Source organism: Pocillopora verrucosa, chromosome 5, assembly GCF_036669915.1.
Source record: "Pocillopora verrucosa isolate sample1 chromosome 5, ASM3666991v2, whole genome shotgun sequence".
In the NCBI taxonomy this organism is placed as follows: domain Eukaryota; kingdom Metazoa; phylum Cnidaria; class Anthozoa; order Scleractinia; family Pocilloporidae; genus Pocillopora; species Pocillopora verrucosa.
The window spans coordinates 11,516,916-11,529,897 of NC_089316.1; the positions used below are offsets into that span (position 1 = coordinate 11,516,916).

General features: G+C 38.4%; 1 protein-coding gene and 1 long non-coding RNA gene across 2 annotated transcripts; one reads left to right on the forward strand and one right to left on the reverse strand.

The window, feature by feature from the left end:
* Positions 1-783: 783 nt before the first annotated feature.
* Positions 784-4,908, reverse strand: LOC131777287 (microfibril-associated glycoprotein 4-like). The gene is made up of 4 exons (XM_066167575.1): positions 4,581-4,908; positions 3,708-3,822; positions 3,198-3,609; positions 784-2,261 (listed from the first exon to the last, which is right to left on the reverse strand). The coding sequence occupies exons 1-4, from the start codon at positions 4,899-4,901 to the stop codon at positions 2,033-2,035; spliced, it is 1,077 nt and encodes a 358-aa protein (XP_066023672.1). The 5' UTR covers positions 4,902-4,908; the 3' UTR covers positions 784-2,032.
* A 212-nt stretch (positions 4,909-5,120) lies between these two features.
* LOC136281248 (uncharacterized) lies at positions 5,121-10,168 on the forward strand. Its single transcript, XR_010717627.1, has 3 exons — positions 5,121-5,205; positions 8,320-8,389; positions 8,938-10,168. It is a non-coding gene; the product is annotated as an uncharacterized lncRNA (long non-coding RNA).
* Positions 10,169-12,982: the final 2,814 nt, after the last annotated feature.

The window sequence follows — 12,982 nt, forward strand, 5'->3', positions numbered from 1 at the left end:
CTGTTCAAAGCTTTCAAAACAAAAAAACTTAATTGCGTGAGATGGGAACTATATGCCACATAAAAGTATAAAGCAATCAAAAATTTAGTGAGATAAGGGTCAATGATTATATTATATTATTTATAACTAATTAAAACATCACTATTACTAATATTATTTTTTACTGTATGATAATCATTCCATTTCGCAATAATGTTTCCGCAGCAACTATTTACTCAGCACGTCTTACAGGTTTTTTTAGCTGCTTTTATTCCATGAAAACGAATGTAACCACTTTGAAGAAAACTTCACGAAAAAAGTCCCTAAAAAATAAGAAACTAAAAGACAAAACAGAGCAAAACAAAGTAGGAAGGTTTTCGGATAGATAGGGGAACACAAAAGCTTCGTCAAGAGAGGGGAGTTCGATATATTCCTTTAGTTTTTCCTTTTAAATCTGGTGTGCCCCTAATTTTTTTAAATGTTCTATTACGGAATGTTATTGGTGACTTGGTTACTCGGAAAACGTCATCGACCTTAGTAAGACCCCGACAGACTATTTTCAAGAGTACAATTTACTTGCTCAATAAGAGGGGGGTGGGGGTGAGGGGGCGAGGGACGTGTGAAAGCTGACACGGCCGACCGCCCCAATTCAATTATAAAGAAACATTACAATTTGTGACCCCAATTTGATGGTGGATGTGCCATTAACAACCGATTTTCATTTGTTTCCCACCCGTCTAGTCGCTGTACTAAAACTTTCGCTTTATGAATTGGTTAATCAATAAATCAATCAACATCAATTAACACTTTATTTACCATAAGTTAAAAGTTAAAAGCAACAGAGCTGATATGGTCTTGCATGTACGACATACAACAATACTCTATTAGTTAAAAGTTCTAAGGTAAATCAAAATGCTTGTAAATAGTGGTCAATAATAAATGTAATCTTGGTATGTGTTCGAGATTGTAAAGGCTTCCTTCTGAAATGACTTGTTGACGGTTATATTCTAGGCTAAAAGCCCTCTACATCCTAGAGAGGTTCTCCCTAAATCTACGTTAAGATGTGGTAATTTAAAACTTGGGGAGTTGCATAAATTATAATTAGAACTACTACTCTAGATCTAATTAAAAAGACAGAATATCATCTGCCTCCATATCATTATCTACCTTGTATATAAATAAAAGCAATTAGCCAGTCTCATACATATTTAAATATGAATCCCACACAGTCAAGGATAAAACATTCTGAGTGTCCCAAGGTAGGCAATATATGACTTTAGCAGCACATGCATGCATATACTCAAGGTTTAGCGTTAATGATTGGGAGCATGTGCCCCATAGTAAATTGTAGTATGTAACTGTGAGGACTATACAAGTGAAATAGATACTTTCTATTAAATTTTAAGTAGGTCCAGGGCTTTTAAACTTTGGTGAATAACAAAACATGGATGCAATAGACGGTTTTTATAAATAAAACAAATTATGGCATCGTTTACTATAAGTTACACCTAAATACTGATCCATAAGTAGAAATTGAATTGAAGCTACTAACAAAATTCAATTTAGTGCATGGTGTCATCGTATATACGTATCAGCTTGCTGACTTACGTTAAGCACGGGCTTCAGTTGAAATCGTTTTCTTGTCGGTCAAGTGTCGATCAATTCAAAAGCTTCAACATCCCCCCCCCCTCGAAAACTCCTCGGGCATTCGTTCAAATTCCCGTCTCCCGGGCCAGAATTATGTCCAAACACCCTACTCAAGTGCCAGATTTGATGGCCAATTTTTTTGCAAGAGACAAGATCAGCAGATATGACCCTCTCGTAGACCTTTTCTTCTGAGCCATTTCTTGCGAAAGTGAACTCTTTACCTTTAAACAACTCCATATTAAAAGATAAAAAACGTGTATTCCACTGGAGGGACTTGACCAACCCACCCAGGCAAGGTTCAAGTTCCCCACCCTTTAGAAAGAACGAAATTCAAATGCCCAAGCGTTGCCTGGAGGGATCTTAAGGTCTCGATTTGATTGGCACTTTATCCTGGGTGAATATTGTCCTATGCTTTGGTTCTCACTTTCATCTCGGTGCGTTTTAGTGAGTAATGATAGCCCCTGAAAGAAAGCCAGTTGACCCCATCAGCGTAAGACACATGGGAGCCATTAAGGTACAATCCGTTCAGATTGGAGTGATGGCAGCCTGTGTACCACCAGGCTCCCTTGTAATGTTGGGAGCAGTGGCTGCTAGCTGGATCATTGTCTTGATCATTCGTAGAAAACCCCATATTGCTGTAATGAAATCAAATTTCATGTAAGCTTATCAGATTGGAACCTTGAAAAACTGTTGAGATCTCAATCTTACTGAAGTCTCACATAGTACTGGAAGTCTATGTTGATGTGGTTTGTTTGAGGCTCCCGAGAGTGTTTTGGTTTATCAGTTCCTTGAATATATAAAGTTACGGCCTTTTCGCACTAGCGAATAAGTTGTTTTCTGTCATCATCAACATTTCACAAGTGCAGATTGTTTGTCGCGACTTGACATATTTTGTTCGAGGCGGACAAATCTTCAGACGCACCGCCGACAATATTTGTCCCGGGTAAAAACTGAACAAAATCGACTTAATAAACAAAACCGTGAGAAACTTGTCGATCATTTGTCGTAAAAGTTACCACCAGCGTGTAATTGAACTGAAAGTAGTATAGTAGGAAGGCAATACTTGTCTTTTGTTGCAAAACACGGGGATTAAAATTTTTAAAATGGCTTGTACAAATCCTGGAAATTGAAGGTTTAATCCTTTGGCAAACTTGGCTGGCCGGTCTTATGAACATATCAGGCATTGACGGAATTTTTGGACGGTTTTCAAATTTTTTTGATGCGGATGCAACAGACGAAGAAAAAATTTTACATGACAAATTTTTCCTTTGATTTTTTCGGAACAATTCTAGTTTTGCCCGTTTGCGATTGTGATTATGACAATTCAAAATTTAAACGAAGATGGAGACCAATAAAGCATTAAACTCCCAAAATAAACATCAAAGCCATACGTTTTCCTTTGTTTTATCTAGAAATGTTTCTCTTTACATACAAAATTCAAACTAGGTGTGATAAGCCGTTCATGATTAGTTCCCTTCGAAATCAATTTCTAAAGCCACATCCCTATTCGAAACATGCTTCCCGCGGCTGGAAATGAATTCTGTCTCAGTCAACCTGAATTCCTTACTTACTTATGTAGCGTCATAGAGTCACCAGCGGTGCCCTTGTATCCTCCAATCAAAAGCCGGTACTTATCAGCTTCGTCTGCCACACCAAAATTCGTGTACTCAGCGTATGTGATGTTCCCTTCAAAGTCTTCCAGGTCAACTCTCAACATGACATGATCAGCGGCTGTTAAACGGTGAAGATTGTCGTTTCCAAGCCAGAACTCTCCGCTCAGATCTCCGAAGCCGTTTTTGTAGGATTGCCATTTAAGATAGAAGTCAACAGAGCCGTCCAAGCGTTTCTGAAAAACGGTCCAGCCTCCACCGTCTGTGATCATGTCACATAACACTTGGATTGGTTTGCCGCCATCCGGATTGATGGTGTATACGCCACTAGAATTGGAACCATCTTGAAACAATTGAGAGCAGCTTTTCGGTTCTATTAATTTGCGAGGAAATAAAGAACCTATTCGAAATCACTTCTTTATATGATATTTGAGGCTTTTTCTATACCTTAACAAAGCGACATATACCTACCGCAAGGTTTTCCTGTGAAGCCATGCTTACACTGGCATTGAATGCTGTCATCTTGATAGTTGGGAACACATATACCGTGATCACCACATTGGAAACTGTCCTCTTCACACGCGCTCTAGAGAAAAAAGTTGTGTCGAGTAACTTCCTAAACATCTGTAAGTCAAAGGAGTTTCTTCCTTTCAATAGCGCAGGGATATTCGAAGGATAGCAACTCATTTGGTTGCAAACAGGATTTGCACAAATTTCTTCAAGATATGGCCTTCCGCTTGCGCACCCTGTTACGTGCAACAGAAAACCTTTGATAGGTTGGGAGATAAACAAAGTCTACGAGACCATACACAAGCCTTGTTCTTAGGGAAATAGAGACCTCGGGTATGAGTTTACCACCATGATAATGATGATGATGATGATGACGATAATGATATCATGATGAATGATAGCTTTTATTTTTATCATCAATGTCATAATCATTACTTTTATCAGTATCTTTTTATCATCGTTGACGATGGTTATAGCCATGAGTGGGTCTCCTCACGCTCTGTCTAAGAAAACCAAGTCTTGCTACAATATGCGACAATTTTATTACGAAGCGCAACAGAATACACATCCTTTCTTGTTGGATAGCAAAATGCGACTAGTTGACATGGAAGATTTACTTCAAAGAAAAGCAGGAATGCCGTTTTTCGTGAGTGGAGCCCCCTTCCCCTAACGTCAACAGCCGGAAAATTTCTATCACGATTATTTACAGATCTTCTTAAGCAGATAAGGAGGTAAAAGAAGAAATGAAAGCTTAAATAGTTCAAAGTTAATCAAGATTTTAATTCTGATCCACAACAGAAGTCATTGTTGATGCACTAAACAGATTTAGCTTACCTTTATTCCCCTGTAAATGAAATCTTTATCCTCGATAAAGTTAGCAAATCCAGCAAATCGATCAGAGTCGCTTAGTTGACACTTGAATTTGTTTGAGTCGCCCTTTACGGTTCCAAAGTTGTAAGACTGACATCGCTCTTCATACACACACTCAAACTGACAGGAACTTTCCGAATCCACTTCTATATCTCTTATCAGGCTTCCGTTCAGCTTTTGCCTTTTTATCTTTCCGGCAAAGTTAACAGCTTTGAGATTTGGACCTGAAATACGGTTTATGCCGTAGGCAACAGCGCAAAGAAGAGATATTATGCTGAGATGCATGTTTAGTCTTCACTGTCAGAAAGAATATGATGAAAAAGGATGAATGTTTATTTCATTTCTATTGACAAACTAGATAAGCAGGTGCTAAAAAATTGAAAAAAAAAGGTATAGGCAATATGATATGTTTTTTTTGATGACCGTCAACATAGGCAGGTTGCTAAACAGGTATTAAGTTTCCTTCAAACTGCATTAGGTTGCAGTGTTTTCCATTTTTTTTAACTTTTTCTCACCGTGACTATTCTTCTTGAGGACTGATGGTTGAATCATCTTTTTCTGATACAGAGAGCATAAAGGAAAGGACCTGGTGAAAGGACTTTTTAATTTTCTTTAGTTATACATATTTGCACTCTAGTATCTATAATTGATTAATTTTCAGGGTCTATGACTCTTTCCTAGTCAAAATTTAATAGCATCTTTAAGATCCTGCGCGGAAGTATAACTGATGTCGAGTGAAGCTGTTTAAATAAGGATGAAAATCTAATGGTTCGTGTTCACTCTCAGAAATCGGAGTTGATGCGTGTAACATAAATTGTCAAATGCTCTTAAGCAAGTTTCAAACCTAAGGCCTATTTGAATGAGTCCATTAATTTAATAATTACGGCAGGTACTCCGGCATAACTTTCTGTGTCCCCAAAATTTCCCTGAGGCTTTTTTAGAGCTTTTGAGTGTTTCTTTCCCTTAGCCCTCATGCAGTGTACTTAATTACAACACAGAATGAGAAAAATATAGATGAATATGAGCCATTTATCAGGAAATAATATATTAAAGAGTAAAAACCCAACGTTTTCGACACCAGGTTACCATGAGGGTAAATAAACACCGTCCGCCAAATTGACGATATTTTATATACGTGATTCCCGATGAAAGGAGTTTCGTGACGAGTTTTGTTCGGGAAGTGGCAGAGAGCACGGTTGAAGAGAAGTTTATTGCCGAGTTTGGGTAATTTGTTGTACGTGTGAATTCATTTAGTGAGGTAATCAATGGCGTCCTCCACATTTATTTCAGTGAAAAGCGAGAAGACGTCATTGGCAAACACGTCCAATGACTTGGAACCTACATGCCATCCCCGGGAGAATCGTTCGCATTCCTTCAACTGAGGCATGATCTGCACGGAGAAGTCTTTTTATTAACTCAGAATCCTTGAAGGTCTCATGATGCAACTTTTGCAGCCTAGTTTGAATAAGCAAATTAATTCCTACGTTGCGAAACGACTCCCATCGGTAATTACTTAAGGATATAAAATATGCAATTTAGCGGACAGTGCTTATTAACAATAACCTAATGATATTAAACTGATGTCGAAAACGTTTTGTTCTTACTACTTAATTTTTTGTTTCCTTGTGAATAGCACATTTTTTAACCTTAGCGAACTTAATGGACATAGATGAATATGTTGTGGTTCAATTTTATCCCTGGTTCAAATTTTATTTTCGTTTGTCTTGGTTGTTTGTAACGTATGATAATGAGTTTTGAAACAAAGGAAAATAAAATTTGAACCAAGGATAAAATTGAACCGCGACAAATATGTGTTCATCAATCTTCACACATAAATTAGATTTTCACTCTTGTTTCCTTTTCTAATTAACTTTCATAAGTTTCTTTCTCAAGTTAATTCATGTTGCAGATAAGTAATGCTCAATTGTTTGTCCCTCGTGTCAGAAATGAAAAGTTTATACTTTTTTCATAAGTTTTGTGTTATTTGCCGGTACAGCAAAAATTATTTGAATCCTAACAAAGTGGAAAAAAAACTCCTCAGGTCTAAAAGTGTCCATGGGACTAAAAGACAGAAAAAATATGAAATAGAAAACTGAGTCACAAGAAATAAAAAGCTCAGTGAAGGTCCTGAGTGCAAAATTTAGGCTTAGAAATTATTTTTCTCAGGGCTGTGCTTGTAGTCTGCAATCTGCAATCAAACTTAGTTTACGGAAGATGGAGTTAATATGGTTCGGCTATCTACCATTAGAGAAATGTTTGGACAGTTTAAAGATGTCTGCAGTATCAGTTTCCTCGTTCTGTGGTCTTTTTTCAAAGGCCATGGCAGCTACATTTCGTGTTATGAGCAATTCACAAGCTTTCGTGCTGCTAGGGGGACTTGTGGCCAGTGCAGTCATTTTTGTGATCACTAAGGAAGCTTTGTATTTAAAGAGGAGCGTATGATATTCATCCACTTTTGAGAAAGGTACGCGGATAGTATCAAGGCTCATGAAGCCTTTCAGGTATCCTAAATGGAAGCTAAGGGACATCTTTACATATACGTTTTGGCCGAGAAGGAGAAAATTGCCAAACTTATAGAGCCGCAGTATGTCGAGGCATTCAGGAAGTTTGAGAACGACAGAGCAAACTTTGAGGAGAAGTTACATGTTAATTACTTCTGGTAGTTAAGGGATTAAAGAAGCACACTGGTCTTGCGAGGTGCTACAATGCCATTTGAAACTGTCTTTACGGTCTCAACCAGCCGAAGAAAGCATCTGAGTTTTACGCTAAAGCTTATGAGATGCAGGCTCGTACGGGATTTGAACCCAGGCCTCTGCGATACCGACCAGTTGGCTTGTTAGCTCAGTTAGTAAAGCGCTGCCCCGGTATCGCAGAGATCATGGGTTCAAATCCCATACGAGCCTGAATTTTTTTCAGGCCTTATTCTCACTACTACTTAAGTAGTGTTCATAACTGCGGGCATCGCTTCCATATTCATTTCTTCAAACGCAGTTCACACATATGATTTTTATATCATTTACAGTAAAGTTGGGTAAAGAACCAGCTGCCTCTTTTTCGTTAAAATAACTTAGGTCTTTGTACAAAGCACTTCTATGATGTCACATTTTCAGTTAGGAAATCTGTGAAGCCACTGTAGGCCTTCAGCGTGGTTAGCTTTAGTTTCCTGTTTGATATCGAAAGAGACCGTCTTTAATCGGGGAAGGGAAGTATTAGTTTACAATTTTGATTCAAAAATAAAAATAACTTCGAAAGCTTCTCCTTCCCAGTAGATGTCGCAGCTCAGCAGATTCGGAAGCAAAGATGAGGAGCCGAACTTTGTATAGTGTCAAAGAATAAGATTACGGGATCTGTTGAAACTAATTTGAACTTGTTATAATTCAATTGTATTGGTATTTTCTTTTTAAAGTTGTTTAAGTTTACTTAGAATATCCTCGTACACCTTTTTAATAGGCAGATGTCGGATAAGTTCATTGTAGATATCAAACAAGTAGCTGAATGATTGCTCATGTTTATTTTCCGGTGCAAATGTATAAGTATTATTTCGAAGGAAGTGCTTTGAACTCGGGATTGGCTTTAAAGTGCATACGCGTTACTCAATTGCAGTAATTTAGAGATTAGTTTCTGGTATGGTTGTTAGCATAAACGGAAATGGTCTGGTTCGAATTCATATATGTATGCTAAAACTGATTTGTTTTTAACGTAGGATCTTCCCTTTTTCGGAGGTGCTTTCTATTAAGAAGCTGAGTCATTATTTTCGCTCTTCATGATCTGAGGTATTTTTGCAACTTTTACTGAAGCCATTCCAAACTAATATTTCAGTTTAAAGCTTTTCTTCCGTCAGTTTAGCGTCGATCAACTCAAAAGCTTCATCATTCCCCCGCCAGGAAACTCTCGGGGCATTTAAACTTTTAAAGAGTTCCTCCTTCAAATGCCCGTCTACCGGGACTAAAAGTTGTGTTCAAATGCCCTACCAAGTGCCGGATTTGATGGTCAATTTGTTTATAAAAGGCAAGATCAGCGACTGTGACTTTCTTGGAGACCTTTCCTTGTGAGGTGTCTGCTCGCGAAAGTGAACTCTTTACCTTTAAACAGCTCCATATTAAAAGATAAAACAAGTGTATTCCGCTGGAGGAACTTGATAAGTCCGGTTCAAATAGCCCACCCCACCCATACAAGGTTCAAGTTCCTCACGAAAGAACGACAGTCAAATACCCGTGTGTTGCCTGGGGGGAATGTTGAAGCCTTGATTTGATTGGCGCTTTATTCTGGGATAGACATTGTCTCATGCTATGGTTTTCACTTTCATCTTGGTGCGTTTTAGCGAGTAACGATGGCCTCTGAAAGAAAGCCAGTTGACTCCATCAGCATAAGACAAATGGGAGCCATTGAGGTACAATCCGTTCAGTTTGGATTGATTGCAGCTTTTGTACCACCAGGCTCCCTTGTAGCTTCGAGAGCATTGGAAGTAATATCCATCATTGTCTTGATCATTCGTAGAAAACTCCATATTGCTGAAATGAAATTTCATGTAAGCTCGTTTCTACCATGTTTAGACAGATAGAAAGCGATAATTATTTACTTATTCGTTTATTTACGATATTTATACAGTTGGCCCAGGTCAGCTTAAAAGTTGGTTTGAATGGTAGCCTGTAGAAACTAATAACAAGGCCAGAACACAACGCCGGTAGCTTCGCTCCCTTCTCCTTGCGAGGACTTTGTGTGTTCCCTAACATCCCCTGCCAACCAGGACTGAGAAGATGCAGGAGACGGGGCCTACGGTTTATCGTTCTTTTTCGAGAAGCTTTGAACGTTTATCCATTTGCGGGTTCACAGAAAAGGCAGCACATTTCACGACTCTGAGTGTTGGTCTGGTCTGGGGCTTGAGCCCTGATCCTCCCGTAGGGCAGTCTAGGTTATCGGATGACGCAATCAAATCACGTGACTTATGAGATTGGAACCTTGCTCCTCACGTGCATTTCTTGAATGATCTCGGAAAACTGTTGAAATGTCAATCTCACTCAAGTCTTTCTGTCCTCACATATTACTAGAAGTGTACGTTGCTGAAGTTTGTTTAAGGCTCACGAAAGCCTCTTAGTTTATCAGTTTCTCGCGTTTGTAAAGTTAGGGCCTTTCCACATAAGCGAAAAAGGTTTTTATCTAGACAAATTTTATGTCATCATCAACATTTTACAAGTGCAGCTGGATTGTTGCGACTTGACAAATTTTGGTCGAAGCGGACAAATCTTCCAACGCACCGCTATCGTATCTTTAAATTTCAAGACAGAACGCCTCTATTTTGTTGATACTTTGTTGATTCTTGAGTTTCTCTCATGATAAAGAACGATGAAACCAGTCAGCTTTATTGAACAGGAGAGAAAGGATCAAGGTGACAAAGTTGTGAGACTGACATCGCTCTTCATCCACACACTCAAACTGACAGGAACTTTCCGAATCTTCTTCTCCATCTCTTATCAGGCTTCTTTTCAGCTTTTGTCCCTTTATCTTTTCGGCAAAGTTAATTGCCTTGAAATTTGGCCCTGAAATACGGCTTATACCATAGGCAAAGGCGCAAAGAAGACATATTATGCTGAGATACATGTTTAGTCTTCACTATCAGAAAGAGTATGATAAAAAGGAATGAGTTATTTCGTTCTATTTCCTAACTAGATAACCAGGTGCAAGAAAATTGCGAGAATAAAAACAGTATAAACAAAATGTTTTGTTAACTTTCTGCTAAGCTGGTTTTCATTTCCGTCAGAGCTCAGACGAAGGGCTAACGCTCGAAACGTCAGCCTTCTAACTCATTACGGTGCCCAATTTACGTATTCAACTCAGTTGTTAACACTAAATTACCTGTTATTACGGAAGCAGAGAAGGGACAATCCAAAAATATTTTGCAAATCCGAAAAAATGTTTCGAATCGATATCTAATAGACAAATCGCTTTTGGAAAGTTTGTCAAATCGAGGGAACAATTTTAGATCCTGGTTTTATTCAAAGATCCACAAATAACTTTCACGAAAATCGAAAATAGTCTTCAATCCAGGAGTCTTTCCAAAATCCAGAAGATTTACGAAAATGGAGAAAAATATTTTGTCACGTGGCATTTGCGCCAGTAGTCAGCACTTTGTCACATTACAGCTCATCGCATCGCTCTAGGTTACACCAGGTTGACTTGGAGTCACTACGCGAACAGACTAAACTGTACCAAGTGTATTGCGATGATCTGCCACAAATGTGGAAAAGAGTTTGTGAGTAATGAGCTATTCTGCCGTCGATGTGGAACATTAAAGAGACCAAACATACACAATCAGCCCTTGCTGAAAACAATTTCTAAAAAACCTCAGATCATCTCTTACAAAAAGGAAAAATTTCTTAAAGACATGCTTGTAAGAGCATAAATATAATTTGAAGGCGATAATGTGACACAACCACAAAAGCCACATGGGGAGTCCTTGTCGGTCTGTCTTTATCTTTATTCTCACGGCAAGGCGAAAGTGTCACGTGACAAAATATTTTTCTCGATTTGCGAAAATTTTCTGGATTTAAGGAACGATTCTTGGATTGTAAACTATTTTCGATTTTCCGCGAAATTTATTTGTGGATCTATGAATTAAACAAGGATTTGAAATTGTTTTCTCGATTTGACAACCTTTTCATTTGTCTAAAAGATAGCGATTCTGAATATTTTTTCGGATTTGCAAAATATTTTTGGATTGTCCCTTTTCGGCTTCCATAGTGGGCCTTGAGTGTGGTTTGATTTAGTGTCCTGTTTAATATAGAAAGAGGCCTATGAGGTTTTTTACGGACAAAATATCGAACATGGATACATTAATGTTTTGTTCAATTGCGTTATTGTTATGCGTTATAATACAAGTCTTAAATAAAATAAATCAATTTCAACCGGAATACATCGATTTGGATGTCATACATCGATGTTGTGCAGCATACATCACTTTTCTGACTCATTAAGCAAGAGGCCCCGGTAAATAACAAAATGGCGGGAATAGAGGCAAATGATCAATGAAGTTTGAGAAGCACTATGCAACGTGCACGGATTTGGCTGCCCAACATCGAAGGATTTTTTACGTCTTTGGGTAGGCTACTGGAAAGTGCAGAAGGGCAAAGGAAGACTAAGAGTAAGATTTCAGGGGGTGGTGGAGGTTTCGTTCGATTCTCGCATTTCATGTACGTGACATATTGTCGTCTCGCCTTATTTTAGACATTTATGCCTTGTTTTAGATGGTTTAGATGGTTTGCGAGTGGCTGTAGATTTTTTTGAGGTGGTTGTTGAAATTTTTGAGGTAGTTGTAGATGGTTGTAGGTGGTTGTAGATGGTTTTAAGGCGGATTTAGATCGTTCCATGTTTTAGTGCTTACGGTTAACTGTGTTGTTTCAGAATTGTTTCCTATTTGGGGTGAAAAAAAATATCAAGCTATGCCCATAAAACAGGATCTTGGTACCTTTTAAGGGTTCTTTTCTAATTTTGCGACAAGCGGTTTTAAATCTGTGGTACAAGGGAGGTCAGGCTGTAATTTTGATGCATGAGCATTAATGCCAACTCAACTCATGATTTGAGATACCTCCCCCAATTCTATTTAGCCCCCTCACTAATCACCCTAATCCAGTTTCCCAGCCCCCACCTTCCCCAGATATTATGCTCAAAATTCCCGACTATCATGCCTGTTACTCATGGCTGGTCAACAAATGCCTCTTCTTGTTGTTATGATCATTATTGTTGTTGTTGTCATTATTATTATTATCATTACCACTATTACTCAGATAGGCAGATGCAATGCAATGAACTAATTTAGCGGTCAGTGCAATAATCATCCTGTAAGCACACAATGCAATTTCTCTCCCAATCAGCTCTGGATACAAGGAATGCTACATTTCAGAAATTCTGGGTATAAGGCTGTGACAGATGTGGACTGCCAGCAAGGCTGTTAATTTTGACCATCATGGGATGGATGAAGAAGGGCCTGTACCTGACATGCAGAGTGACTATGCAGTTTCGGTACCTGACACAATTACTACTCTGACACATAACCAAGAATTGCCACTGCAAGAAGCTAGAGATGCAGCCTTCAAAATTGGTGATCATGATGGAATCATAGCCTGCCAAGTGGTATTGCAGATTGCTTCTTTTTATTTAAACTGCTGTTCATGATTTATTGTATTAACTTCATATACTTGGAATGAACTCTTAAAACAGTTAGTATAAACTGGTTACTGCTATACATGTCAGTATGCCAAGAATAAATTACTAATGACAATGTAAATGGGAAACAGTAACAATAATCAGGTATAATCTCAAATCTAGCAGCCTTACTGATACAAAGGAGTGTAAAACTTTTAATAGCTGGG